This window comes from Canis lupus, chromosome 6, assembly GCF_003254725.2.
Source record: "Canis lupus dingo isolate Sandy chromosome 6, ASM325472v2, whole genome shotgun sequence".
NCBI lineage: Eukaryota > Metazoa > Chordata > Mammalia > Carnivora > Canidae > Canis > Canis lupus.
In genome coordinates this window covers 33268252-33295531 of record NC_064248.1, presented here as the reverse complement: position 1 = coordinate 33295531, position 27280 = coordinate 33268252, and the positions used below count along the sequence as shown (strand labels likewise).

General features: G+C 52.0%; 3 protein-coding genes across 8 annotated transcripts in view; 2 read left to right on the top strand and 1 right to left on the bottom strand.

Annotated features, from left to right (window-relative positions):
• ABAT (4-aminobutyrate aminotransferase) overlaps positions 1 to 3823 on the top strand; it is an 85577-nt gene extending 81754 nt beyond the window's left edge. For all 3 annotated transcript variants that reach the window (XM_025416553.3, XM_025416555.3, XM_025416554.3), the window contains exon 16: positions 553 to 3823. In XM_025416553.3, the coding sequence (XP_025272338.1) occupies positions 553 to 674 (122 nt within the window). In that variant the 3' untranslated portion in view covers positions 675 to 3823. The remainder of the gene's footprint in view (positions 1 to 552) is intronic.
• A 7976-nt stretch (positions 3824 to 11799) lies between these two features.
• TMEM186 (transmembrane protein 186) lies at positions 11800 to 19220 on the bottom strand. Of its 3 annotated transcripts, XM_025416545.3 has the most exons (3): positions 18768 to 19220; positions 18171 to 18321; positions 11800 to 14409 (listed from the first exon to the last, which is right to left on the bottom strand). In XM_025416545.3, exons 2-3 carry the CDS (start codon positions 18171 to 18173, stop codon positions 13771 to 13773), a joined length of 642 nt encoding a protein of 213 aa, XP_025272330.1. In that variant the 5' UTR covers positions 18174 to 18321; positions 18768 to 19220; the 3' UTR covers positions 11800 to 13770. The 3 variants fall into 3 exon arrangements, with proteins under 3 accessions (XP_025272330.1, XP_025272328.1, XP_025272329.1); XM_025416543.3 differs by lacking the exons at positions 18171 to 18321; positions 18768 to 19220 and adding an exon at positions 15767 to 17831; XM_025416544.3 differs by lacking the exons at positions 18171 to 18321; positions 18768 to 19220 and adding an exon at positions 15583 to 15747.
• PMM2 (phosphomannomutase 2) overlaps positions 18359 to 27280 on the top strand; it is a 24199-nt gene continuing 15277 nt past the window's right edge. For both annotated transcript variants that reach the window (XM_025416546.2, XM_035718130.2), the window contains exons 1-4: positions 18359 to 18516; positions 24250 to 24361; positions 26222 to 26298; positions 26970 to 27061. In XM_025416546.2, the coding sequence (XP_025272331.1) occupies positions 18436 to 18516; positions 24250 to 24361; positions 26222 to 26298; positions 26970 to 27061 (362 nt within the window). In that variant the 5' untranslated portion in view covers positions 18359 to 18435. The remainder of the gene's footprint in view (positions 18517 to 24249; positions 24362 to 26221; positions 26299 to 26969; positions 27062 to 27280) is intronic.

Genomic DNA, 27280 nt, shown 5'->3' with positions numbered 1-27280 from the left:
GTTGCCAGGTGCACATCACCGTGGCCTGTGGAGCCCGTCCAAGAGGCTGGGCTCCTCCCTGGGCTGGGGGGAGCCGAGGGGGAGGCTCAGTGGGGTCGGAGTGTGTGGGCAGAGGGCCCGAGGTGGGTCAGGCCCAGACGGGCCCTTTGTGTCTCAGGATCCCCGAGGGGCAGGGCTAACCCACCTCCTTCTTAAAGTGAGGAAGTGGGTTTTGCAGGTGCTGTGAGGCCTCGACCAGGGCACCCAGCCAGTCAGTGCGGAAGCCTCTGGACCCCAAATCAGCAGACCTGGCCCCCCTGGGGACAGCCCGGCCCCCGCACCTGCTCCCTGCCCTGCCTGCCTGCCCTTCTGTCCTTTCCCTGTTTGCTTCTGGCTCGGGGGGGGGGGGGGGGGGGGGGGGGGGGGAGGGGGGGGGCAGCAGCAGCGGGGCAGCAGTGCAGGCATGTGAGGTGGGAGGCGGGAGGGAGAGAAAGAGAGCCTGCTGGGCAGGCGGGTGGAGGGAGTGTGGCTCTGCGCCCCCCCCCGCTGACCCCCTCCTGCCTCTGCTTTCAGGCGTGGTGTTGGGAGGCTGCGGGGACAAATCCATTCGATTCCGCCCCACTCTGGTCTTCAGGGATCACCACGCACACCTGTTCCTCAATATTTTCAGCGACATCTTAGCAGACTTCAAGTAAAGAAGCCATTTCCACTACGCAATGAGAAAGCCCCGATCTCAACTGTTGTCAAATTGATTAGTTTGCCTAATTCATGTCTTCACTTAAAGTATCAGAGGCGAATGCGTAAACTGAAGGGTTCTTCGTGGGGAGGGGATGTTCGTGGTGGCTTGGGGGGGAGGGGGGGAGGGGCTGGTTTTGATTTTCCTCCCTGCAGAGCCAATGATGCACATTGGTCTAAGCCCAGAAATTCTTGCGTGAGCCCTGGACGTCGTCTTAGGCAGGGGCCGTGAGGGTCCTGTGGCCACGGATCTGCCGGCCTTGACCCCCCCACGGTTTCTTTGGAAGCCAGGCAAGGGAATGACAGCTGCTCCTGGGACTGGGGGCTGGGACCTGTGGGTTCCAGTCCCCCCTCAAGTGCCATATTCTGTGATGGAGGATGCTGGCCCCCCTCACCCTATGCAGACAGATGTGCTGTCCCCTGCCTGCCCGGCCTTGGAGCCCTGAGCAGGTCCCATGCACGGTTCAGTGAAGGACAGGTCAGATGGCACGCAGGCAGGACAGCAAGGACAGCAGGCTTGAGCTTGCAGTGTGTGGAGGGGCCCTGTGGCCTCCCTACGATGGGGCCGCTCCGGTCCGTGCAGCTGGGGATCCTCTAAACTGTGAATTCTGTCCTGGGTGGGGCTTTGCCTCGAAGCATCTCCAGGTGCCATCGGTGGCACTTCTTACCACCCTCCGTTCCCCAAACACTGTCCCCTCTGTGACCGGTCATCCCAGGCCTCGGGGTGGGGGGCACAGCCTGAGCATCCACAGGGACACGCAGGAGCCAAAAGGTCGGAAGCACAAGCCAGTTGCCCGGAGCGGAAGCCCAGGGCCTGGGGCAGCAGGGCCACCTCCTCCTGCGTCCCCGGGCATCTGGGGTCTGACTTGTAGACCCCACGCCCGGGGGCACTGTCTCTAACTTCTCCTCCACCTCTGCTCCACCTGTGAGCAGCCCCGCAGGATGGCAAAGCTGTGCGCAGCTCCTCCATCGCAGGGAATCCGCCTCTGAACTAGATTTCTTCTCGAGGGAAGCACTGTGCGTGCAGGCGCCAGAGCTCCGCGCAGAATAAAGATCGCCTGTTGGTCCAAGGTGGTCTCCTTGTACTTGCCACCCACCCCGCGTGAGAGGTCTGCCCGACGTAAAGGGTAGGTAGATTACCAGGCAGATGAGGGCTACGTGCTTAGTTGGACTGGTGCTGAGGCTAAGGGGCCTCTTGTGGAGGCAAGACATTCCTGAAACCGAGGTGACCCCAGACGCTCCTAAAAAGAGCATCTGGTTGTCCCACAGCAACGGACTGGTGTTCGGTGGGCGGACTCGGGAAGCCTGGCTGCCCTCCCTGCCCGATAGGAAGCGCTCCATCCCCAGGTGTGTGGCCGGCCGCCTCGGGGGTGGACATACCAAGGTTTTCAGTCCAGTACTTTGCTCTCCTAATAACTAATCATCCAAAGACCTCAAGCTGGTGGTGGTTGTCTTGTTGTCTCTCTTTCTTTTCTGCTTCCACCCTCCAGCAGACTCGGTCATTGACCTATTTCTGTAGAGAATGAAAGGCACCGGCACGTCTAACAGGCACGGTCAGAGCCATGGGCTGTGTGCGCTGTGCATCTCGCAGTCCACGCTAGCCGCCGCTGTTAAGAAGAACTCTGGTCTTGGGCAAGGCTGTCCGGGCGCGCTGTCCCCCTCTCTGTGCACGGTGTCGCTCGTTCGTATACCCATCCGTTTACTCTCACTCCTTCATGGAACTTTCGTCAAGCCCCTGCTCCACCCCGGGCCCAGGGCTAAGTACTAGGAGTACAAGGGGAAACGCAGCATAGTCCCTGCTCTCAAGGGACTCCCGTGTCACTGGGGAAGACAGACCCTTAAGCCAGCAATCAAAGCCGAGCAGCAAGTGCTGTAACAGACGTGGGGGAAGACAGGGAAATCAGACGGAGTGCCAGTCAGGGTCAGGAGGCTTCAGGGAGACAGTAGCACTTGAGCAGGCTTTTTTGTAGAATGAGCAAGAGTTCTCCAAGCAGACGAGGCAAGGAGGAGGCGGAGGAGTGTCGCAGAGACAGGAACAGCACGTTCACAGACACATCAGTCCACGGTCTCCCACCTTTCACTGGGGTTCCAGACCCCACAGGCAATATCCCAAGATTCCAAGGCCTTATTCAACAAACAAGCCAGATGCAAACCAAACCATAATTCATTTATTGGCATAAGTATGCTTTCTCTGGAGAACCCTAGCGCTGGATGCAGACGCTCGGTTAAAGGTTCCCAGAGTCTGACAGGTTTGCAAGCCCGGCCGCAACCAGAAACTCCGCTCTCTTCGGTGGAGGGAGTGGGCTATACATATTTTGTTCTCTCCCACGGGGCCAGCGTAGAGGAATAACATCGTTTCACCTGGAAAGTCATTTCCAGACTTACTCCTTACCAAGGGAAGTTACTTCTCGTGAAACTTTTTAAGCCATTTATCAACACACTCTCGTTGGCTCAGGGCATAACAGGAGTTCCCGAGGCATCCTCTCTTGGGGGGTGGGGGTCAAGCTGGAAGAACTTCAAGGCAAGGAACTCTCAGCCGGGCTCAAGCCTGTAGGGGGAGAGGTGGGTGAGGCGGGGAGCCCAGCCGACAGCTTGCCGCCTGGGGCCGGGCCCGCGGAGAGCTTCTGTGGCCGACGGTCTGGGAACGGAATCCATCTCCATCCGTGCCATAGACTTCAGTAACTATCTCTAGCAAGTCTTGTCACTTTTCCAGAAAACAAGGTCCTGTAATAGCAAGTCTTAGCACATCCTCACTTTTATTATAAATGGGTGTTTTTTTATAATTTTTACTGACACTCAGTAACCATGCAAAATTGTGCACAACATTAATATACCTGTATATCTGTACCTATCTCTACACACACACACACACACACACACACACACACACACACATCGGCTCATGGTAGAGAACCACAGCTAGGGAGTACCGCCGACTTACGCATTCAAAGTGAACTTGTTTACAGTATTCTGGTGACAGTGCCAATACATGATAAAGAAATTAACATGTCACAATGTAACTGATGACCATACGCACAATTCCGTGAATTAAATCTGTTTCCTGTGTTAATCGGTATTCTTAAATTAAAAAAAAAATTTATAACGGAAACATCTGCACGAATGTGACCTCTTTGGGGTTGGAAACAGTTTCCTTAAGTGATTGTCTGGCAAGTACGTATTCAGTACCTATTACAGACCTCTGAGGGATGTCCTGGGGGATTCGTCGGCCTGCACAAGCCTGCCTCGGGCTCAGGAAGCACCGTGAGGCCACAAATTTCACAGGAGCTTGTTGAGGACTTACCATGTGACAGGGGCCCAGGGGTGGATGAGGCGTGGTCCCTGGGCTCAGCTCATCCTCTGGCGGGACAGAGGTCACAGCACCCCACAGGGACCGGAGTACGGGCGGACCCCGGATGCTGTGGAGGCACCAAGAAGAGGCCCCAGGTCGGGGTGGAAGTTCCATCTCCAGGGTCGAGCGGGAACTGTGAGTGACTCTGAGGAGGGATGGAAGGCAGTGCAGACCAAGAGCAAAGCTAACCGGAGGCACGAAGGCAGGGTGAGGGCAGGGCACTCAATGGTGTCATCACAGAGAGACCACAAGAGCCAGAGACCAGACCGAAGAAACGGGCAGGACTCGGCCCCAAAGGCCTTCTGCGCCCTGCCTAGAGGCCTGGCGTTCCCACGCTCTGGTGCAGGAGCTGCAGGTTCGGAGCAGGGGGTCACCCAACACGCTGAGCACTCCTGTGAAGTGACAGGGAGGCCAGTCAGGAAGCGACGACAGTCAAGGTGACGTGGCGGCCCGACCTGGAAGCGGGGTCATGGGCTCCTGCCTCACCGGTCACCCCCGCGCTGCGTCAGTGACTGTGGGTGGCTCTGACTCTTCTCACCTGTAAAATGCATGGTGTGGATCATGTGGTTTTGCAGGTTCCTCCCCCATCCCGGACACTCAGCACGTCTATAAAGGAATAATCTCGGAAGGCAAGATTTACCATCAAACATATTTTTCAAATAATCACATAGAGTAACGGGAGTTATCATTTGGTGAGCATCTGCTCTGTGCCAGAGTATTCTGCGGGGGCTTTATAATTTTCATGACAAACGCACGAGCTATGTACTTGTATGCTTGTTTCTAAGATGAGGAAACAAGGTCAGAGAGGTTGGGGGAACTGCCCCAAATCACACAGCTTGGAAGCCAGGATTTGAAACAGAGATGTATGTATGAAGGATGGTATATTAGTTAAACAAATGTGTGTGGCCGCCTTGGGATCGGGTGAGGAGAGGCACTGTCCCGCACTCCAGGACCTTCGTCTCGGCCAGCCTAGCTGCCAGCCCGGCCACCAGCCTTGGAAAGTCAACCTGAACCGGTCAGTGTTGCTGTGAGCTCCTAATGTACCTTCCTTTTTCTTCTTCTTCTTTGTTTAAAGATTTTATTTATTTATTTGACAGAGAGAGGGAGCAAGCACGAGTGGGGAGGAGGGGCAGAGGGAGAGGGAGAAGTGGGCTCCCCAAGGAGCAGGGAGCCCGTGACTCGGGGCTCGGTCCCAGGACCCCAGGACCATGACCTGAGCCGAAGGCAGACGCTTCACCGCCTGAGCCCCCCAGGCACCCCTTCCCTAAGGCGGGTGGTGGAAGGCATCAAAACGTCAAGGTTAGAAGCAGACTCTGTTTTCTACTTACTGTTCTGCTTCCTTGCCAGGGAGGGAGGGCGCTGCAGGGGAATGACCTGACTCGGCTGCTTTCTAGCTGGGTGACCCCCAGCAAGTCACTTCACCCCTCTGAACCTCTTCTGCCAAATGAGGTCGCTGCTAGTGAGGCACACTAGGACTCAGCAAGTGCTTCCCTGGACCAAGCGTGATTCTAAGTGTGTCCCCAGAAGTCAGGCGGTCCTCCCAGGCACCCTCGGGGGGGGCCGTGGCCATCGCTGCTTCCCGGACAAAGGACCCAGGGCATGAGAAACCTCTAACCGGGCACAGTTACCAGGTGGCAGGACACACAGTGTGTCGCATACGGCTCTGAAGAATGATATGTTTCCGTCACCATCTAAAGGTCCCGCTCATGGATATTAAATCTATTTCCCGAAGCGGATACAGGCCCAACGGAGTCCCGGAGTGGATCTCAGCTGTTAATCAGCAAAACGGATGTTTTGTCCCCAGAGTTGGTTCAAACACGGCCTCGTGGCCGGGGCCCTGCCTGGTGAATCGGGCCCGATTTTATAGTTGAATGCCACAGGATCAAAACAAGGCCATAAAAGCTGGACTCTGCCTGGGGTTCAAAGGGACCCTGTTGCTTTCCATCTGGGGACTCCAGTCCTGAAGTCACAAAGCAGCAGTGAAAGGACAGCTCGCACCCCTAGCAGTTCAGCCCAGACCGCACCCCCCAGCCAAGCCCCCCAAGTCAGCTCTGGGAGTGCGGTAAACACGGCCACCGAGTGGCGCGTACCAGGCCCCGTGACACGGAGGTCTTATCTTTGTAGCCAGGGCACTAGGACACCAGCTGTGAGATGTCCCCTCGCCACGGCCTGGGGGTCAGTCTGCTCAGGTGGCTACCACAGGACGACACTGAGGGCCTACCAGCCCCTGGCGCGCTCCCCAGGCACACACTGCCACCGGCCCCCACGCACAGAGGGCAGGGAGAGACCGAATAGGGAGGCACCCCCGCAGGGGGTGGCAGGGCAGCAAGCTGGGGGCCTCAACTGGGGTGGCCGCAGGAGGGATGCGACCCACACCCGCCTACCAGAACCTGAAGAGCTGATGCAGGGCCGTAACCAGGTTAGTGGTGGCCACTGGTGATGGGTCAGGGCTGCGTCCTCGGGTGGCTCCAGAAACACAGAAGTCAAGCGACACCAACACACACACCAAGGCCAGGGGACGGGGAGGAGCCCCTGACTGCCCGGGGCCAGTTCGAGGGTCAGTGGGCCAGCTTGCCCTCCAAGGCCCCCCCCACCCCAGAGGCTGGCGGCTTAGACAGTGAACATGTATTTCTCACGGTTCCGGAGGCTGGAGGGCCATGGTCAGGTTCTCAGTGAGGACGTCTTCCTCGTTATGTCCTCATATGGCCTTCCTGGGGGGGGCAGAGACAGAGAGCCCCTGTAAGGGCCCTAAGCCCATCATGGGGACCCTAGTCACCTCCCTAAGGCCCCACCTCCAAACCCCCTCACACTGGGAGTTATGGTTTCTTTTTTTAATTTTTTAAAGATTTTATTTATTTATTCATGAGAGACACAGGCAGAGGGAGAAGCAGGCTCCCTACAGGGAGCCCGATGCGGGACTCAATCCTGAGACTCCAGGATCACGCCCTGGGACAAAGGTGGCACTAAACCGCTGAGCCACCCGGGGATCCCCCCCCCTTTTATTTTTTGAGTTATGGTTTCAACATATGAATTTTCCGAGGGCCTATACACCTTTCTGTCCATAGCAAGCACCATACGGACAGTGGCATGGTGCAGTCCACCCCCTGCCCTGCAGCCCAGGGCCCGGAGCCGCCCAGAGTCCAGGGGGTCTCAGCAGACAGGCAGGAAAACCACTCTAGAAGGGACAGACATGACTGTCACCAGTCTCCACAACTGAATGCTTCCCGATGTCAGCTCAGCTTCGGAGGCCAGGATGGGAATTCGTGGTAGAGAAACTTTTCACCCTGAAAGTTGACGTGAAAGGGATCTTGTCTTTCACTGCATGTTTCTTCATTTGTTAAGATGGACAACACGCTCCTCGTGAAAACGTAAAACCAGTATTAGGTTATAAAGTTGACCGTGGACGCCTTCCCTCCAACCCATCCACCACCCCCCCCCCCCCGTCCGTAACCACTGTGAACCAATTAGAATCTACGGGGTTTGTACAAACACAAAAATAAGACCACACGAAACTATACTGTTCTATGACTTGTTTGTCCACTTAATCACTACCCTACGCTTGGTTATCTTTCCGCATCAACAGATAGAGTTCAACCCCATTCTTTTCTTTTTAGACGTATTTATTTTAGCGAGAGCATGTGCACGTGGTGGGGAGGGGCAGCAGGAGAGAGACACTCAGGCTCCCCGCTGAGCGCAGCCTATCTCGGGGCTCCATCCCATGACCCGGAGATCACGACCTGAGCCGAAACTAAGAGTTGGACACTTAACGGACTGAGCCGCCAGGGCGCCCCTCGACCTCACCCTTTTTAAGGGCTGTGTAATATTCCATCCCATGGCTCCACCAACACTTATTCACCCGTGCTGCCTACTAACAAAAACTCAGTTTACTTCCACTTTTGTCATTGCTATTCGTTTGTTTTCCTATTAGAGACATTCAGTGAGCATCCTCATAGGTCTGCTTGGGGTTTTTTTAAGTACTTATTTAAGACCAACTTAGCAACCGAGCTAGTGAGAGCACGAGGAGAGAGGAGAGGGAGAAGCAGGCTCCCCGCTGAGCAGGGAGCCCAACTGGGGCTCCATCCCAGGACCAGGTCAGGGATCCCAGGTCAGGGATCATGACCTGAGCTGAAGGCAGACGCTTAACCGACTGAGCCACCCGGGCACCCCATTTGGGTATTTCTATTAGATCACTATTTTGGAATTGTCGTCTAAGTGGGGGAATCACCAATATATCCACCACCTGAATCAAAGGACCCCTTGCATCTCCTGAGAAGCTGATTTATCATCTGCTGTGTGGCTTTCAGGAGGGTAAATAAATCTCAGTGATTCTCAAAAGTTGGGGTGCCTTGGAATTACCTGGGAATCATAAAAATACAGATACGCAGACAGCCCGGGTGGCTTGGCGGTTCAGTGCAGCCTTCGGCCCAGGGCCTGATCCTGGAGTCCCGGGATCAAGTCCCACGTCGGGCTCCCTGCATGGAGCCTGCTTCTCCCTCCGCCTGTGTCTCTGCCTCTCTCTGTGTGTCTCTCATAAATAAATAAATAAAATCTTAAAAAAAAAAATACAGATAGCCTGGCATCTACTAGAGTGCGCAGGGGCGGGGACCGGTGGGTTTCGTTGACTTTGCTGGTGTCGATTCAGGGGAGTTTGGACGGCTCCAGGGTTCGGCCGCCCATGTGCTGCAGGAGCCCGGCGGTGGTGGAGGTGCCCAGGGATCTGGGCCGCCAGCTCGCGAGGAAGGGGATGGAGCGATGCCTTTGCTGTGTGTGCCCTCTGCTGGTCCTGTGTGAGCAGACCACACACGGAAACCCAGGCTCTTTGGGGCCAAGGCTGGTGAGAACGGGGCTCCCACCTCCAGTGCGGCGACGACGCTCCAGGGCAGCGCCGGTCAACCCAGGCCACACGTGGGAATCGCCAGGGGAGCCCTGACAATGGCAACGCCTGGTCACGGGCCCGCACAAGGATATTTTTTTTAAAGATTTTATTTATTTATTCATGAGAAACAGAGAGAGAGAGAGAGAGAGAGAGAGAGAGAGAGAGGCAGAGACACAGGCAGAGGAAGAAGCAGGCTCCATGCAGGGAGCCCGATGTGGGACTTGATCCCGGGACCCCAGGACCAGGCCCCAGGCCGAAGGCGGCGCCAAACCGCTAAGGCACCTGGGCTGCCCCACAAGGATATTTTTAAAAAGCTCTCCAGGTGATTCTGCACGCGGATCCAAGAGCTGAGAACCACTTCTTTGGGGAAAAAAAAAAGTTGGCCCAGGAACACGAGGTCCCCGAAGGCAGGAGTTGACTCTGCTGTTTTCTGCCCTGATGGTCTATTTCTGAAATTCCCAGCCTGGCTGCACTTCAGAATCGGCTTCACACTTGTCAGAAAGACAGATTCTGGGGACCCATCCAGACAGAACTAGAATCTCCAGGGCCGAGGTTCACGCAGTCGCTAGCTTACAGCTAGACCAGCCCCAGGGGTTATCCAAGTTCACTCCTGTCTTTAATGAGGTCCGAGTCCAATAATTAATACCTTTTAAGACTTTTGATAGTAAAGACTATCTTTGGGGAAGGAGGTTCACAGTCACGGAAGGAGCTGGCAAGCAGATGAGGGAACCCTATGAAAAAAACCCCACAGCCACACGGAACTGCTATATAACAGACTTCTCTGTACAATGAAATCTTCACTACGTCTTGAGCATGAATAATAAGCCCCCTTACACCGGGGAAGAAACTGGAGAGACAGAGTCCTATGCAGACATCTAGGCAGAGAGACTGTCTCTGCCTGGACGTGGTCAAGGGCAGAGTCGTGGAGAAGGGAAGACAGCTGGGGTACGGGTGGGACCAGACCACGTTAGGCCTTGTTGGCCATGGTAAGGACTTCAGTTTTGGGTTTTTGTGTTTTTTTAAAGACCTTGTTTATTTATTTGCCACACACAGAAACAATGAGAGCACAAGCAGGGGGAGCAGCAGAGGGAGAGGGAGAGGGGGAAGCAGCCCCTCCCTGCTGTGCAGGGAGCCCAAAGACGAGGGACTGGATCCCGGGACCCTGAGATCATGACCTGAGACGAAGGCAGACGCTTCACTGGCTGAGTCACCCAGGCACCCCAGGACTTCAGTTTTTACAGCAGTGATGTGGTTTTTTTTTTTTAGGATCACTTTGGTGATCTCAGGGTCCTGAGATGGAGCTCTGCATTGGGGCACCATACTCAGTGGGGAATCTGCTTGGGGATTGTCTCTCCCTCTCCTGCTCACACTTCCTCAATCTCTAAATAAAACAAATAAACGCTAAAAAAAAAAAACAAAAAAACAAACAAAAAAAAACACACAGGATCACTTTGGCTGCTGTGAGAACAGACTCTAGAAGGGGAAGGATCATGGAGGCAGCAGGGCGCAACAACCCAGAGAAGCCGTGAGGGCGATGTGGATCAGAACAGCAGGGGTGCACAGGTGAGAGGTGGCCAGCTTCTGGTCGTATTTTGAGTCAGCCCAAACAAGAAGGCAACGGAACCACATGCCGTTTCCCCTGAAGAGTGAGCCGGTGCTCCCGAAAGGGGTCGAGGCCCCCCAGGACGCCCAGGCTCTGGGTCAGGGCTCCATGAGTGTTCTTCTGCATGCAGAGCCCTTACATCTGGGAAAACCAGATAGTGGGTGGTTGGTGCCCAATGTCCCCAGACACCTGAGGAACACAACCACACACTCCCCAGACTAGGGTCTCCAACCACTGGAATCAAATCCATGAACCTCCGACCTCACGTCTGCATCTTTACTACAACGGAGTACAAATTACCAAGCGCTGATTCTTCTTCGGGGCACCTGGGCGGCTCAATTAAGGAAGCGTCTGCCTTCAGCTCAGTTCACGATCCCACAGTCCTGGAATCGAGCCCCACATTGAGCTCCCTGCTCAGCAGGGAGCCTGCTTCTCCCTCTTCCCCCACACCCCAATAAAAAATAAAATCTTTAAAAATAAAAATTAAAGCTCCCACAATTCCTCTCCCCGTTCTTGCCTTTCTCTGACCCTGCAGGCTTTCCCCAGGTGTTAGGATCAAATCCAGGCCCACCCCCAGCAGGCACACCCGGCTCTTGCTCGTCTCTGCCCCCCACCCCACAGCTCCCGGTCACCGAAGTCCCCCATACACTGGTTCACGTCCGTCCTCCCTCCCCCAGACTCCCCCAAAGCCCCCTCTTCATGGCCGGTGCTGAGCAGGGCCTGGCATGAGAGATTTGCGCAGAATGAAGGGCTGATCTGGAAACTTGCAGGAACAGACGGTCTTGTGTTATGGGCTTTACTCACGTCTGTGAAATGGAATAAATTAACTACAGAAACCTAACTTCTTTCGTGTTAGTGACTTTTCCCAAAATGCCATGTTGTGTCTAGGGAGAAGGCTCTCTTCATATACTTGATATGCCACTTTTTTTTTTTTTAGGGAGGGAGGGCGGTGTGTGTGTGTGGGGGGGAATAGGGTAGCAGAGAGGCAGGGAGAGGCAGGCAGGCTCCACGCCCAGTGTGAGGCCTGACCCGGGCTCCACCCCACGACCCTGAGATCATGACCTGGGCCAAAATCGGGAGCTTAACCCAGAGCCCCCCAGGCGCCCCATGATAGGCCACATTCTTTTGTAACAATGGGGGGAAAACGGAAGCGACTTACACAGTCAAGGTTAAGGGAGCAGCTGCATCCACTCCGTGGAGTATTTTGCAATTCCTGAATTTGTTTCTACGTAGATTATTTAAATGAAAAAATTCAAATAATTACCTGCACCTTTTATTTCAGGTAAGGTACACTGCCTGTTTTCCCCAATTCTACAGAGATCTAATGGACATTCAACACTGTATCAACGTGCACAAGGACTTGTGTTTGCATTTGTGTGTGTTGCACAGGGATTACTACAACATGGTTAGTTCACAGCAGGCATGTCACATAGTAACAAGATTTTTTCCCCTGTGACAGAATATTTTTAATGGTTTACAACTAAGACAGTCACATGTTACGTGCAGCAAAACAACCCAAACGGTTCCAGGGACAGGACATTGCTGTTTTTAGGGAAGCCTGGCCGTGCAGGGAGACCCCGCTGCACACCCATGAGGATGGCTGTCATCCAGAACGACGTGGAGAAACTGGAACCTGCATGCATTGCTGGAGGGACATAAATTCACACAGCCACTGGGGAAGTTCAGCAGCTCCTCGGAAAGGTAAACCTAGAGTTTCTGTATGATCCAATAATTGCACTTCTCACACTTGAAGGAACCGAAAGCAGGGACTCAGATTTCCGTCCACCAGTGTTGACAGGAACGTTACTCACAATCCAAATGTCCAGGGCAGCCCGGGTGGCTCAGCTGTTTGGCGCCGCCTTTGGCCCGGGGCCTGATCCTGGGGTCCCAGGATCAAGTCCTACATCGGGCTCCCTGCATGGAGCCTGCTTCTCCCTCTGCCTGCTGTGTCTCTGCCTCTCTGTGTGTGTCTCCCATGAATAAATAAATAAAATCTTAAAAAAAAAAATCCAAATTGTCCATCAATGGATAAACAAAATACGGTCTACACGTACATTCTTCAGCCCCAGAAAGGGACGAAGCTCTCCTACACGCTACGGCATGGATGCACCATGAGGCCAGAAAGTCAGCTGAGGGAAGCCGGACATAAAAGACCACAGAGTGTAGGATTCCATGTACAGGAAATGCCCAGAATAAGCAAATCCAGAGACAGAAAACGAGTGAGTGGTTACAGGGGCCAGCCGGAGGGTGAAATGGGGAGCGATGTTTAATGGGCACAGAGTTCCTCCAAGAGAGGATGAGGGAGTTCTGGAGATGGGACAGAGGAGGTGGCCGCACCACGTCGTTATGTACTTTAACGCCACTGAACCGTATGCTGAAAGGTGGTTACGGGGATAGATACATTTACACTATGCATATTTTACCACAATAAAAAAAGCCTGGAAGTCCGTCCACACAACAAAACATTTAGTTACTGACTTCTGGGTGGCCGAAGTATAAAGATCAGGTCCTCCTTCCGCTTTACTCCGTCAGAGGGCATAACAAACACGTAGGAGTGACTGCAGGGAAGGGCAGCGCATACAGTAAGCTGCAGTTTATAACATAATGCACCAGAACACGGTTCGTCTCGTCTATTGGACCGCAAAGCCCAGCGACAGGAGGGCCCCCAGGCGTGGGGGGGCAGGGCGTGCTCACAGGGTGACACCCGTCCCAGGGGCTGTGCGGTCACCATCTGGGCAGTTCCTTCCCAGCCCTGAGGGGAAATCCCCACCGGCAGCCTGGAAGCCTGGCACCACACCGACCTTGACAGTGACTGTACTCTCACTCCCAGCCCGTGAGACAGGCAGCCTTTCCCTTTCAAGGATGCAGACTCGACAGCCTGCCCCGGGACAGGGGGATGAGCGCTCACAGCACCCGAGTGTTCTCAACCCAACCTCCGGGCCCCCACCGCACCTCCCCGCCTTCTGGTTCACTGCGTGAACCGACACCGCTTCCTGCAAGAACTGGCCGTTAGCAGAAACTTCTCCCACGACCTGGCTCCATGTCCCAGGCAAGCGTGAGATGAATTTGCACTAAGGACCTCTCCTAAACCCGACTACTCGTTCCTGCCCCATGAACCTCCGCATCCCAGAAACAAGGCTCTGGAGGCCCTGACAAAGCCTTCAGCTGCCTGACCCCGATCTTCGGCCTCACCCACACCCTCAGCCGTCCTGCCGGAGATCCGGCAGCTCATTTGGGGGTGTCCAGTGTCCCAAACACCCGTGTGAAACGCTCTCTGTCCAAGACACGTCCGTAGCGCAGAGTGAGGTAGAAGGTCTGCTTCCCACTGTACTGCTGGATACGCATAAACAGCTCCTGGGGCCGGTCGCTGGTCTCTGTCATGGGCACCACATCAGCCACGGGCCAGTCCGTGTCCTGCCGCCGGCCCCAGAAGGTCAGGTGGGCCACCCGCAGCACGGTGCCCGCCTCGTTCACATACAGGATGCCCACCAGCCTCCGGAAGAAATGGCTCATCCAGCAGAGCATGGCCAGGGCGAAGCCAGCTATCCCGCCCGCAAAGTACAGGGAGCTGAGGGTCATGAGGCCGTGCGAGTACCAGTAGAAGCCAGGCGGCAGGGCCAGCAGCGTCAGCGCCGTCTGTGCCACCTTCAGCCGGGACAAGTACCCAAAGGTTCTGATAGCATCAAACCGGTAGATGATCTGGAATTTCTCTGCCTCCGTGCCTGCTGCCTTCTCCTTCAGGGTGGGGGCCCTGCTCCCCAGCCACCTCCCAGGATCCTGCCCGGTGCGGCACCACAGCCCGCAGATAGGCCTTCGCCATGCTGCTGCTGGGCCTGGCAACCGTGGCACAGCTCGGAGGAGGGCAGCCTGGAAGGGAGAGAGACCATTGCTTTTTTGAAACTCAACCATGAGAATTGCAACATAAAACATCTGCAGAGCATCCTACCTAGAGGTTCCTGCCAATCCTGTGAGGCTACTACTATTGCCAGAGACACAGGGAAAGATGCTTTAAGCTCGTGTGATCTTCACACAAGCGGTGCCAGACAGGTACCCCTACAGTTGACCCTTGAACAATGCAGGGGCTTTCGGACACCAGCCCCCCACGCAGTCAAAAATCCACATGTAACCTTCCACTCCTCAAAAACTCAACTACTAATAGCACAGTGTTGACCAGGAGCCTTACTGGTAAGTCAAATAACACGTATTTTTTGTTACATGTATTTTATACTGTATTTTTACAATAAAGTCAACTAGAGAAAAGCATGTGATTTTAAAAATCAAGGTAGACAATCAACGGGTGGCTCAGCCATTGATTGTCTACCTTTGGCTCAGGGAGTGATCCCAGGGTCCCAGGATCAAGTCCCACATCGGGCTCCCTGCAAGGAGCCTGCTTCTCCCTCTGCCTGTGTCTCTGCCTCTCTGTGTGTCTCTGATGAAAAAATATATAAAATCTTAAAAAACACAAAAATCAAAACCATAAGTACCTTTACAGTACTTCACTGTATTATCGACACCATTAAGTTTACCTTGTTTACCAGATGAACTATCAGTAGCTACGTTGTCTTATGCACAACATATAAGACACTGTGGATAGTATACACGTTACTAACACTAGACACAAAAAAAGAAAGATAATAAGAAAGGGAGATTTCTATTTATTTGTAAGGACAATGATTCATGGATTGTAACAGAGAAGCAGTAATAGGGTTGCTTTATGGCAGCCTAACGTAATCGATAATACTGTTTCCCAGGAGCCTCGCCTGTATGTACACTAATGAATGAATCATCCTTATAAAAGTTTTATGGCACACAGGGTTACAGTCACTCATAATACAGTATCAGAAACACTGTTCTTTAAAGAAAAAAACCACTTAGCTGTGATGATAGTCTGATATGCATTTTCTCCAATTATAGGAGGGGAGAGAGGGGGGCGGGAGGAGGGAGGGGGTGAGGGGCACGCGTCAGGGCAATGTAAATCTTTGAAAGCAAAGTTACCAAACCGTAAGAAGACACGGCGTTTTTATATTAAATACCACTCACCTTCGCCTCTGAGGCTAGGCTACCCATTTCCAAAGGAGTCTTGCACATGATGTTGTACAGGATGAAGACCCAGGGGGGGGGGGGGGGAAGGGGGGACAAGTTCTTGCCGCACAGGGACTAGATTTTCACGTGAAGACACACACGGAATAAGCAAGTTTAACTGTGCGGCACGAGGACTACTTACTACGTGGAAGCGGATCAGCGGGAAGGCCTTCATCCTCCTCACCATCTCCCGGCTGAGTAGGCTGAGGACCGGGAGGCAGAGGGGCTGGCCCTGGGGTCGCAGGGGTGGGACAGGTGGAGGAGGCTGAAGGGCAGGCAGGAGAGGCAGGCACGCTTGGGGTAACTTTACAGAAATACATTGTAATCTCGTCTGACTTTTCTGCTTTTTCATTTCTCTGAAGATGATTCTATAGGGTACCCATCCCTCTTCCACCATCTGCTTTAGTCTCAGTGCCCGTATCACAGAAGGGTCCATGTCGGAAAAGAAGTCGAAAGCCGTCTTGAATAATCGAAACCCTTCTGCCAGGTTTTCTGATGTCAACTTGTTTTCCGCCCCTGCGTCTTCTACACCCCCCTCACCTGGCCCTGGTCCACAAGCTCTCATCTCCACCGAGGCGCCCTCAGTGAATCCCTCTGGCGTGGTGTCTATGGGTTCTTGAGGTGGGAACTCATTGGTGGCCTCTTGGTTGGCAGAAGCTGCTTCTCCTGCTACCGGACATTTTTTAAGCCAAACCTCTTTCTAAAATTATCAAACCATCCTTTGCTGGCATTAAACTCTCCAGCTTTAGTTCCTTCACTTTCCTCTTGCTTTAAGTTGTCATACAGCAACTTCGCTTTCTCTTGAATCATATTAGAGTCTATAGGGATGCCTTTCTCATAGCAATCCTGCACCCACATAAAAGCAGCATTTTCAGTACGAGATAAAAAAAAGCGTCTCGCAAAAAGTGCAAGGTTTTCGCGCCTGCGGGCGTGGCTGCCTCGACGGCTTCCCGGATTTCTTTGACAATGGCTCTTACGCTGGATTCGTTTATCTTGAAATGATGGGCAACAGCAGCCGCAGACTTTAATTTACGGTACATATCGAGCAATTTGACTTTTGCTTATAACGTCACGACTTTTCTCTGCTTCTTGGGAGCACTTCCAGAATCACGAGCAGCGTTTCGTGTGGGTCCATGGTGTTATTCAAGGTTTACGGTATTGCACTAAACACCATGAAAAATATGCAAGAACCACGGGATCACTTCTGCCATTCAAATTGACTGGCGACAAACTGCTTGCGTGGAGACGATGAGCAGCGCACACCGTTTTAAGCTCATACGACACCTGGGCTCACCAACAGGGGGTGGCTGTGGGATTATTACAGTAGAACGGGGCGTCCTGTCGTTTAATTTTATGCAGTCAGGATTTATGACTGCATCTCTGTTTGTTTTCCTCGACTGTGAGTGATGCCGTGCACAGTCTCTAAGTGTCTCTGTGCGTTTTGATGAACTTTTTATAACAAACTTGTGCATACTGTATGGCAGCAAATAACAAACTAGTGTCTACATGTATTTTAGGCACTTGTGACATACCTAGCTTTTTATTTTTATAGTGTTTCTAGGCTATGCCGTTGGTCTGGCTGGTTTTTCAAATTGCTGCAAATCTCCAAAATATCTTCCTTCCAATGTATTTATTTTCAACAATCCGGGCAGCCGGGGTGGCTCAACGGTTTGGCACTGCCTTTGGCCCAGGGCGCGATCCTGGAGTCCCGGGATCGAGTCCCACATTGGGCTCCCTGCATGGAGCCTGCTTCTCCCTCTGCCTGTGCCTCTGCCTCTCTCTCTCTGGGTCTCATGAATAAATAAATACAATCTTTAAAAAAAAAAAAAAAAAAAGCAATCCACATAGAAGTGGGCCCACAGGACGCAACCCCGTATTGTTCACGGGTCAAGGGTACTTCCACTTTACCAGAGGAGGTTATGCACAGAGAAGGTGAGAGGTTTACCCAAAGACACACAGCCAGCGAGCGGGGCAGGGGCTGGCTCTCAGACCGGCCCCCTTCTCCGCAGGCAGCTCCAAGAGGCACAGGAGAGGTGGCAGGGCCGGCGTCCATCCGGCAAATACCTGGGGGCCGACTCCGGGCTGGGCCCCGGATGCACAAGGCCGTGGGAACGTCCTCCCCGCACGAACCTCTGCGACACCTGTCGTGAGTCCTCCTCGGTTCTCCGTCCGGTGAGAGCATCCTCGTGGCGGCTGAGCGGGAGCGCTGCCTTCCAGGCCCGGCTGGGGAAGGGCGGGGGCGGGAGGCGCCAACCCACCGCACGAGGGCTGCGTCCGGCGCGCGGCTCCCCACCCGGGCTGCGAGGCCCGCCGCCCTGGGGCCCGGCCCCGGCTCCCACGGTCCCCGGCGGGGGCTCCCGGGGCCTCCCCAAGCCAGACGCGCTTTCGAAGGCAGACGGGCGGGCGGGCGGGCGCGGCAAGCCTCAACCCCCGCCGGAGCCCGCCCACGCGCGGACTCTCCGAATCAGAACTCCAGGACTCCCCCTGCCCCCCGCCACCCCGAGAGCGCACCGCCCCCCGGCAGTTCCCGCCACGCGCCCTCTTACCATGGCCGCGCGGACGCCGCCGGAAGTGAACCCCCTCTTGCCCCGGAACGTCTAAGGGCGCCTAGCTCGGCCGTAATAGGACGCCGGGTGGGCGCGCGTTGCATCCTGGGACTTGTGGTTCCGAGAGGCTCTCCGGCGCGAGTCCCCGGCACTGTGGGAGGAGGAGAAAAAAAAAAAAAAAAAAATCATCCTCCTCCCAGCGTGCCCCGCGGCGCGGGGAGGAAGGGGCCGAACCCGGAAGTTCCGGGTTGCCGACGAGTCCCGGATGGAAGGCGGGGACATGGCGGCGTCCGGCTCGGCGCTGTGCCTCTTCGACGTGGACGGGACGCTGACGGCCCCGCGGCAGGTGAGGCGGCGCCCGGCGGGGTGCAGAGCCCCAGGGTGCTCGGAGACACGGGACGGGGGCCGGAAAGCCCTCGAATGCAAAAAAAAAAAAAAAAAAGTGGCTGGGGTTGGAAAAGGCAGCTCCGGACTCTCTCCCCGCCGCGCTGCATTCGAGCCCAAGTCAGCGCCCCCAGCCGCTAGCGGCGTCCCGCCCTCCGCCCTGTCGCCTGCGAGCTGTCTGAGCTGGACCCTGTTGACAGCACGTCGCTTAACCTCTGAGTCTCAGCATCCACGGCTCCACGTGGGGACCTTCCCGGTGCCGGGCGGGGCTCTCGCATGAAATGGAATAAATTCAGGAAGAGTCTCTGGGGCGCAGCAGGCTGTGCTCCGTAACAGTCCGTGAGCGCTGCCGCCGCCGCGACCTTTCCCCACCCCACTCCGGCGCGAGTGATGGAGGGGACCTGGGCTTTCCTCACGCCGCCCGCTGAGAGCCTCCTTCGACTCTCGGGAGCTGGCTTCCCACGCCCGGGTCTCGGCCGAGGTCGACCTTTGCGGCGAAGCTCAGGCTCACACCAGCCCTGGCGGGGGAGCTGGTCCCTGAGCCGCAGACTTGCCACCCGACCCGAGTGACCTCACGGCCTTCGCAGCCTCTCCCCGCTCTCTTCATTTTGGCCAGAGGGTGGCGCCGGTGTGCTCCACGCGTTTCTGCACCAAATACGTGGGACTTTACATGACATCGCCTTGCCTTTCGTTTTCCTCTTTAAGATTTTATTTATCCGTTCATGAGAGAGACAGAGACGCAGGCAGAGGGAGAAGCAGGCTCCCTGCTGGGGAAGCCGATGCGGGACTCCGTCCCAGGACCTGAGCTGAAGGCAGGTGCTCCACCACTGAGCCACCCAGGTGCCCTCGTTTGGCCTTCCCTTTTTTTTTTTTTTTTTTTTTTTTCTTTTCCGTTTGGCCTTCCTGAGCCACAGGTTCAGTGTCGCTCCTAACCACATTCAACTGCCAAGTTATTCAAAGGCCTTTTCTGCTTCAGAGGCATTGGCCGGCTCGCACCTGTGGACGGTTAGAAGCCCTTGGCTATCTGGAGCCAGAGTCAGCAATTCCTTGTTTGTGAAGGGCCAGATAGCAAAAAATTATTGTGTTTGCCGACTACGTGGTCTGTAGTAACTGCTCACCTTTAATGCAAAAGCAGCTGTAGACCTGATGTAGACACAGCATGGATGTGTTAGAACTTTATTTAGGGACGCCTGGGTGGCTCAGCGGTTTGGCGCCTGCCTTCAGCCCAGGGCCTGAACCTGGGGTCCCAGATTCAAGTCCCACATCAGGACTTGAAAAAAATATTTTTTAAATATTTTATTTATTTATTCATGAGAGAGGAGAGGCAGGCTCCATGCAGGGAGCCCAACGTGGGACTCGATCCCAGGACTCCAGGACCATGCCCTGGGCTGAAGGCAGGCGCTAAACTGCTGCACCACCCAGGGATCCCCCTGATTTATTTGTTATAAAAACAAACAGCTGCTCACTTTGGCCCATGGGCTGTAATGGTCTAGGGTTCACATTCCAGACCTTTTTACTTGACACCATTGGACCTTCTCACCCTTTCTCCTTCTTTCATCCCACAGATTAATCTCCTTTACCCTTTTAAACATAAGGAACCCGAGACTCTGTGAAACTGTGACCTTGATTTCTCACAGCCCATCTGGTACAAGCCTCTGGGCCACTGGGCGTTGTTATTTGCTAAGTTGGCCATTATCTGCCACCGCTCTCAGATGGAAGCTGCGCTGGCTGCTGGTTATGCCATTTCCGGAAGGTGCTTAGGTCTCCCAGAGGGAATCAGGATAGATAAGCAGGAAGTATGAAATAGCAAAGAAACCTGCGACGCATTTCCTTAACACATTTGAAACGTGATACTCTTTGCAGCAAACAATTTTAATACTGAAAAAAAAAAAAGTCTAACTTAAAGAAAGGAGATTGTTTCTGTGTGCTGGGTGTTCCAGGTAAAAAATAAAATTATTTTAGCAACAGGGCTATTCATTACACAGCCTTTCCCCCTCACCCCCCAATACATACGTTCTCAAACACTGATAAGCGTATTACAATCCGGAAGTGGAAGAATGGGTTATCTTGCAGGTGCTGAAACACGATACAGTATAAACAGGGGTAAAATACAAGTAGAACAGAGTCCACAGCTTCACACATCTCACTATTTTAGTAGAATATTCTTGTGCCGAGCACTTTTCCTAAGAAATGCCATTCCCTCCAAAAAGCTGTTGAGACTTAGAACAAAAGGCTGCGAAAAGAAGCAGTCATAAAGCTTGAGTGAATTGTTTTTATCTTTATATCATAAAAATTTCAAACACACAGGGGCGCCTGGCTAGATCACCCAATAGAGCATGTGACTCTTGATCTCAGGATCGTAAGTTGGAGCCGTGTGTTGGGTGTAGAGATCACTTGAAAATAAAATCTTAAAAAACTAAAATAAATAAAAATGTTTAAAAATGTCAGAAGTACAGAATCATGGAGAACGTAGTATGCAGAACAACCATATCGCCCCCACTTAAATTCAGTAACAAATGACATTAACTTTCTCTCCACCTTTTTCTTCCGCTGTATCGCTTCCAAAGCCACGGTCATCATGGTGCTTCACCCCTGAGTATTTGAGCCTGCATTTCTTGAAGGCATCATGATGACCGTAGTGCCATTATCACCACTGACAGAGATTGTCATCCATTCCTACATATGATTTAATGCCCCAGTCCAGCAGTTGGCAAACATTTTCTGTAAAAGGCCGAAATTCACCTTCAGAAGGTGAATTTTTAACATTCTTTGACCTCAGTTTCAAGTTTGTGGAACTTTCTTCGTTTCCCTTTTTGTCCAGGATGCTTTATAAAGAATTCCTTGTGATTACCAACACAGGAGTTGTTTGGGACTGTCACAACAACTTTGATGTGTGACTATTTTGCTCTAAAGATCTCCCTGCAGTGGATAGTTTAGATGCTCTGTTGTGCTCACAAGCAGCTGGGTCTTCTTTCCTGTCAAAAAATTTTTGCTGCCACTTGGAAATGAAGAGGTGCCTTCTGACCCACACACATTGCAGACACGTTTGATGGTCACAATACCACAGAGCTCCTCAGTGCACAGGGGTTCAGATGAAATAAATTGCAGGGATGCCTCGGTGGCTCAGCGGTTGAGCATCTACCTTTGGCTCAGGTCATCATTGTGGGTCCTGGGATCGAGTCCCACATTGGGCTCCCTGCATGGAGCGTGCTTCTCCCTCTGCCTGTGTCTCTGCTTCTCTCTCTGTATCTCATGAATAAATAAATAGAAAATCTTAAAAAAAAAAAAAAAGATAAATTGCAGCTTTGGGTTCTGCTTAAAAATGGAAATATTGCATTTTTAGTGTTTTGCAATCCAGAGACTCTTCCCCACTTCCGGCCATTCTAACGTCAGGAGTCTTCCCCGCATCCGGCCATCCTGACGTCAGGTGTGAGTAAGCCACTCTGGGGCCTCTGGGACCCATTTTCACGGTCATTGATTCATAGAGGCTGCCGGTGCACTCCTCGATTTTATCTGCTAGGTCAAGATTCCACTGGAAGATGTAGAAAAGATTGCTCTGTTATAAGCCTTTTTGTGCAGTTTTATTCTATGTTTGTGTTACTCTAAAACATTTTTTTTTTAAGAAGATTGCACTCTAGATGTTTACATATTGAAGTTGTGTTTTTGTTTTTAATTTCTGCTCACTTCACTTCTAAAGATACCTCGTGTGAGGGCTACCCGGCTGGCTCAGTCAGTGGAGCATGTGACTCTTGATCTCGGGGTCATGAGTTCAAGCCCCATGTTAAGGGTAGAGTTTACTCTAAAAATATTAATAAAGTAGGGCATCTGGGTGGCTCAGTCAGTTAAGTATCCTACTCTTGATTTTAGCTCAGATCATTCAGGGTTGTGAGATCAAGCCCTGCCTCGGGCTATGCACTGGGCATGGCGCCTACTTAAGATTCTCTCTCTCAAAAAAAGGTTGGGGGGGTGGATCCCTGGGTGGCTCAGTGGTTTAGCACCTGCCTTTGGCCCAGAGCGCGAACTTGGGGACCCGGGATCAAGTCCCACGTCGGGCTCCCGGAATGGAGCCTGCTTCTCCTTCCTGTGTCTCTGCCTCTCTCTCTCTATGTCTATCATAAATAAATAAATAGATAGATAGATAAATAAATAAATAAATCTTTAAAAAAAAGATTAAGTATTCCCCATGTGAATGTATAATTCACATTGCTAAAAGTAACAATAACCGTAAAAAACAAACTGGGATTAATACAGGGATATCTTGTCATGTTCATAATTTCTTTTGAATTAGTGCACAGTTTGGACTTTAGCGTAAAATTATACCATCGAGACCACTATTGATAGGAGCTTTTCTTTTATGAGAGGCTAAAAAAAAAATCTAGTGATCTTACTCTTGTACTTATTTTTAGTTTTGTATGATTAATCCTTTTTTAAGATTATTTATTGGAGAGAGAGCACAGAGGGAGAGGGAGAAGCTGACTCCCCGCTGAACAAAGAACCCGGCATGGGCTCGGTCCCAGGACCCTGAAATCATGACCTGAGCCAAACCCAAACGCTTAACCAAGACACCCAGGCGTCCCAGTTTGGTATGATTATAACAAATCAATTCTGAACGTCCTCTTTAAACTTACCACATTTTGTTTTAAAATCAGCAACTTGGGCAAGTCCATCGCCCCTCCCTCCCAAGCCAAGGTGCCCCCGCCCGGCAGCCGCCCCGCCCCCCCCCCCCCCCCCCCCCCCGCCCGCTGCACCCTGCCCCCTCTCCGGACCCCCGACCCTCCCCCTGAGAAAAAAAATCAGCAACTTGGGGATCCCTGGGTGGCTGAGTGGTTAAGCGTCTGCCTTTGGCCTAGGGCGTGATCTTGGAGTCCTGGGATTGAGTCCCGCATCAGGCTCCCTACAGGGAACCTGCTTCTCCCTCTGCCTGTGTCTCTGCCTCTCTCTCTCTCTGTCTCTCATTAATAAATAAAATCTTAAAAAAAAAAAGTCAGTTCATTCAAAATTGACCCTGCTCAGTGAGGAGTCTGCTGCTTGCTCCCACTCTGTCAAATCTTTAAAAAAAAAAAAAAAAAGTGACAACACCTGGGTGACTCAGTGGTTGAGGGTCTGCCTTTGGCTCAGGTCATGATTCCAAGGTCCTGGGATAGAGTCCTGCGTCGGCTCCCCACAGGGAGCCTGCTTCTCCCTCTGCCTGTGTCTCTGCGCGCCTCTCTCTCTCTCTCTCAAGAATAAATAAATAAAATATTTTTTAAAAATAAAATAAAATCAGCAACTTAAATCCGTAAGTGGAATACAGCATAGCATTTGAGAGGAATGCTCCAGATGTGTGTGTATCAGCATAGAATGGTCACCACAGCTCACTGCTCAAGACATGGAATGAGGCCACTTGTGTTTCAGGAAATAAGACCTATTTATATTTTTGTGCATTTGGACAGGTATATGAAGGTAGAGAGGAGCAGCACACAACAGCTGTTAATAGATCGCTTGCATGTTTTAAGCTAGGTAAAAATAAATAAAATTTAACACATTTTCTACTGGTAAAAAGTTGATGTCCCCAAATGACAACTATAATATTTGAACCTACTATACGGATCTAGAGCCTGAACTGGCACGCGTGAAAGTCAGGGTTGTGTCACTGTTACAGTTTTAGTCTCCCGGTTACTTTACAGCTCAGGATTTTTTACGTTCCTTTTTGTAGAAAATCACCGAAGAAATGGATGGCTTTCTACAAAACTTGAGGCAGAGGATCAAAATTGGAGTAGTAGGCGGGTCAGACTTTGAGAAAGTGCAGGAACAGCTGGGAAATGATGGTAAGTAAACTCTACGTTGTTGATTACAGCTTCCTGTGAGGACAGTAGGGCCTGTGGCCATTAAGGATCATGGGCCGCCCTGAGCCCTCCTCCCGTGTGGCAGGCTTCCTGCTCACTGGTTTGGGCAGACATTCTCTCTGCTTTCTCTTTCCTCTGTTCTTAATCTTAGAGGTAACTTTCTGGAGTTGGTGGTGAACCACTTGGTACTCAGACACACAGCCAGGGTCCCCCAGAAGTTTGAGTGTGTGTGTCACCACCTGGAATACTTCCTGTTGCCCCATCCACTCTCCTAGCTCAGCTCAGGCCCAATCTCCTGACCATCCTCACCCAGGGGTGGAGGTGCACTCCAGGTCTAGGGGCCTCCTCTCCGTTGCCCTAACACAGTATTTCCCAGAATTCCCTAACCAGGAGTCACCTGGGCTGGTCCCCTACCTATTGAACCAGAATCCTCAGCACAGGACCCCTTTGCTGCAGATTCTGAGGTCTCCAGGGCCTGGGAGTGTTTTAGCAGCTCCACCCAGGACCTTGTAATGCACAGTCCTGCCAGCACAGCACTCTGCTTGTTGGAAACTGTCTGGTTACCCGTTTTTCTTGAAACTACACAGACTATAGATTGCTTCTCTTGTGCCTCCAGGGTTTCTGGCCTGTAAGCACTGGAGGGTGGAGCGTAGATGAGTTGATCATTCTTGTGGACACTGTTGACGTTTTGGGCCAGATCGTTCTCTGTCGTCGGAGGCAGTTCTGCCTACTGTAGGATGTTCAGCAGCACCCCTGGCCTCCACCCACGTGATGCCAGGAGCACCTCCCCTGCAGTATGACAACCAGAAATGTCCCCAGACTTTACCATGTGTTCTCTGGGGTAACAAAATCACCCCCAGTAGAGAACCGGTGTTTTAACTATAATATCTTACAGTCCAGATCTGGGTAAGCTGTTTTTATTGGATTAGTTACTCTGAGCACAATCAATACATTCTCTTTAAAACTCTTTGTTCTGCTCACACTTAATCTTCCTTGAAGATACTCTACTTAGAAACACTAGAAACAACATAATGGGGCATGTTAAGCCCTGGAAATCCTGTTACTAGGACCCAACGGCCCCTTCTGCCTCTGGCCATATTTTTAACCAGAGGCTCAGAGAGGTTTTATTTCAGGGTAGGGCGTTATCTGTAGATTTCAAAGACTGTAAGTCAAAACAACAAAACTGTTCACGAGCTAGAAGAAAGTAGAAGATTCAGCTATATCAGAATCACCTGAGGAACTTGTGAAAATCCAGATGTGAGGGTCCCACCCAATACAGGAAACCTGGGAATCTGCATTTTCGCAAGCAACTGATATTTGGGAACCCATTTAGATTCATGTGAGTGGGCTCCAAATCTGGCTACATGTAAGAATCACCTAAAGACCTTGTTTTTAATTTTTTAAAAAAGAATCTTTTTTTAGGTTTTTATTTTTAGCCTAGCCCCTGCATGTTCTGATTCAGAAAGCCTGAGAGCAAAGCCTGGGAACCTGTGCATTCTCAGTGCTGCCCTGGTGAGGCGGACCCGCAGGGAGGCTGGGGGGGCCATCCTTAGGTCCCATCTTCCTCTCCAGGTGCAGAGGGCTGAAGGCAGAGACGTGAGGGGCCGGCCACCAAGTCTCCATTTTGCAGCCTGGCCACCATCTTGCACACTTGTAGTTAAGAGTCTTAAAAAAAAAAAATTATTTTAAGGTGCTTGTCCTACCCTCCCAATCTGTTAAGACAAGATATTTCACAGTTCTTACTGGAGTTCAGCAATGTTATTGGTGATGCGTGTTAATCCAGAAATAGAAGCTCTGGCTGCAGTTCCTCACACACTAACTTTTCTTTTGTTTTGGTTGCAGTGGTTAAAAAATATGATTATGTGTTTCCCGAAAATGGCCTGGTAGCGTACAAAGATGGGAAACTCTTGTGTAAACAGGTAGGCTCTCAAGTATCCAGAGGACTATATACTATTGTTAAAATGTTTTCTAAAAAGATATTTGACATTGGATGCTTCTGGGAGGTGAGGAGCAGGGGAAGGAGTGAATCTCCACCCTGTATTCTTTTTTTTACATCTTGAATGTCGAACCATGTGACTATCGCGTTTTCAAAATTGTCAAATTTTTTAACTGTTTTTTAAGGATACTTAATCTGATTTTTCTCTTATGCTGGCAGAGACTAGGGCAGGCTGCCTCACAACAAGCATTTTTAAGAGGTGCTGTGTGGGTCTCATTAGTAATAAGATCGTTCTACTCAGACATGAGAGAAAGCCTAAGTGGAACAACTACATTTTCTGTCAGCGTCTGTAGATGTTTTAATTGAATAAAAGCAGCAATAATAAACTCTTTGGGCCTTTCATGAAGTATTTGAAAGATAATGAGCACAAAAATCTTGAGTAATGAAGCAGAAAATGCTTTAATGAAAGCCCTTTGTGGTTTGTCTTCTGTTTTCAAGCAGGAAAAGGAGAAAGGGAGTGGGGCGTGTCACCCTGGCCGCCACAGCAGCCGGGTGACCCTCGGCCAATAGTGGCTGAAGACCTGGCTTTGCTCTAAAGTTATTCTGAAAACGCCTCCCCCTGAATCAAGTAACCCCAGTATTTTCTTTGTCTAGAACATTCAAGGTCACCTGGGTGAGGCCCTAATCCAAGATTTAATCAACTACTGCCTGAGCTACATTGCGAAAATTAAACTCCCGAAGAAGAGGTGGGTTTTTGCTTTTAGCCAAGACGCAGCACCAGCAGGTAGAGTAGTGTCATTCGCTGGCTTTGTGCTAGTGTAAGTCCTGGGCCCCGTGCTTAGTGAGGAATTCCTGGAAACCTTCTAGTGGAAAATGATCACGTAAGTGACGGCATTTCCACATGATGGGAGTCGGAAACCAGACGCTTTCGGAGGCTGTGGATCTGGGGGAAGGCCTATAAAACA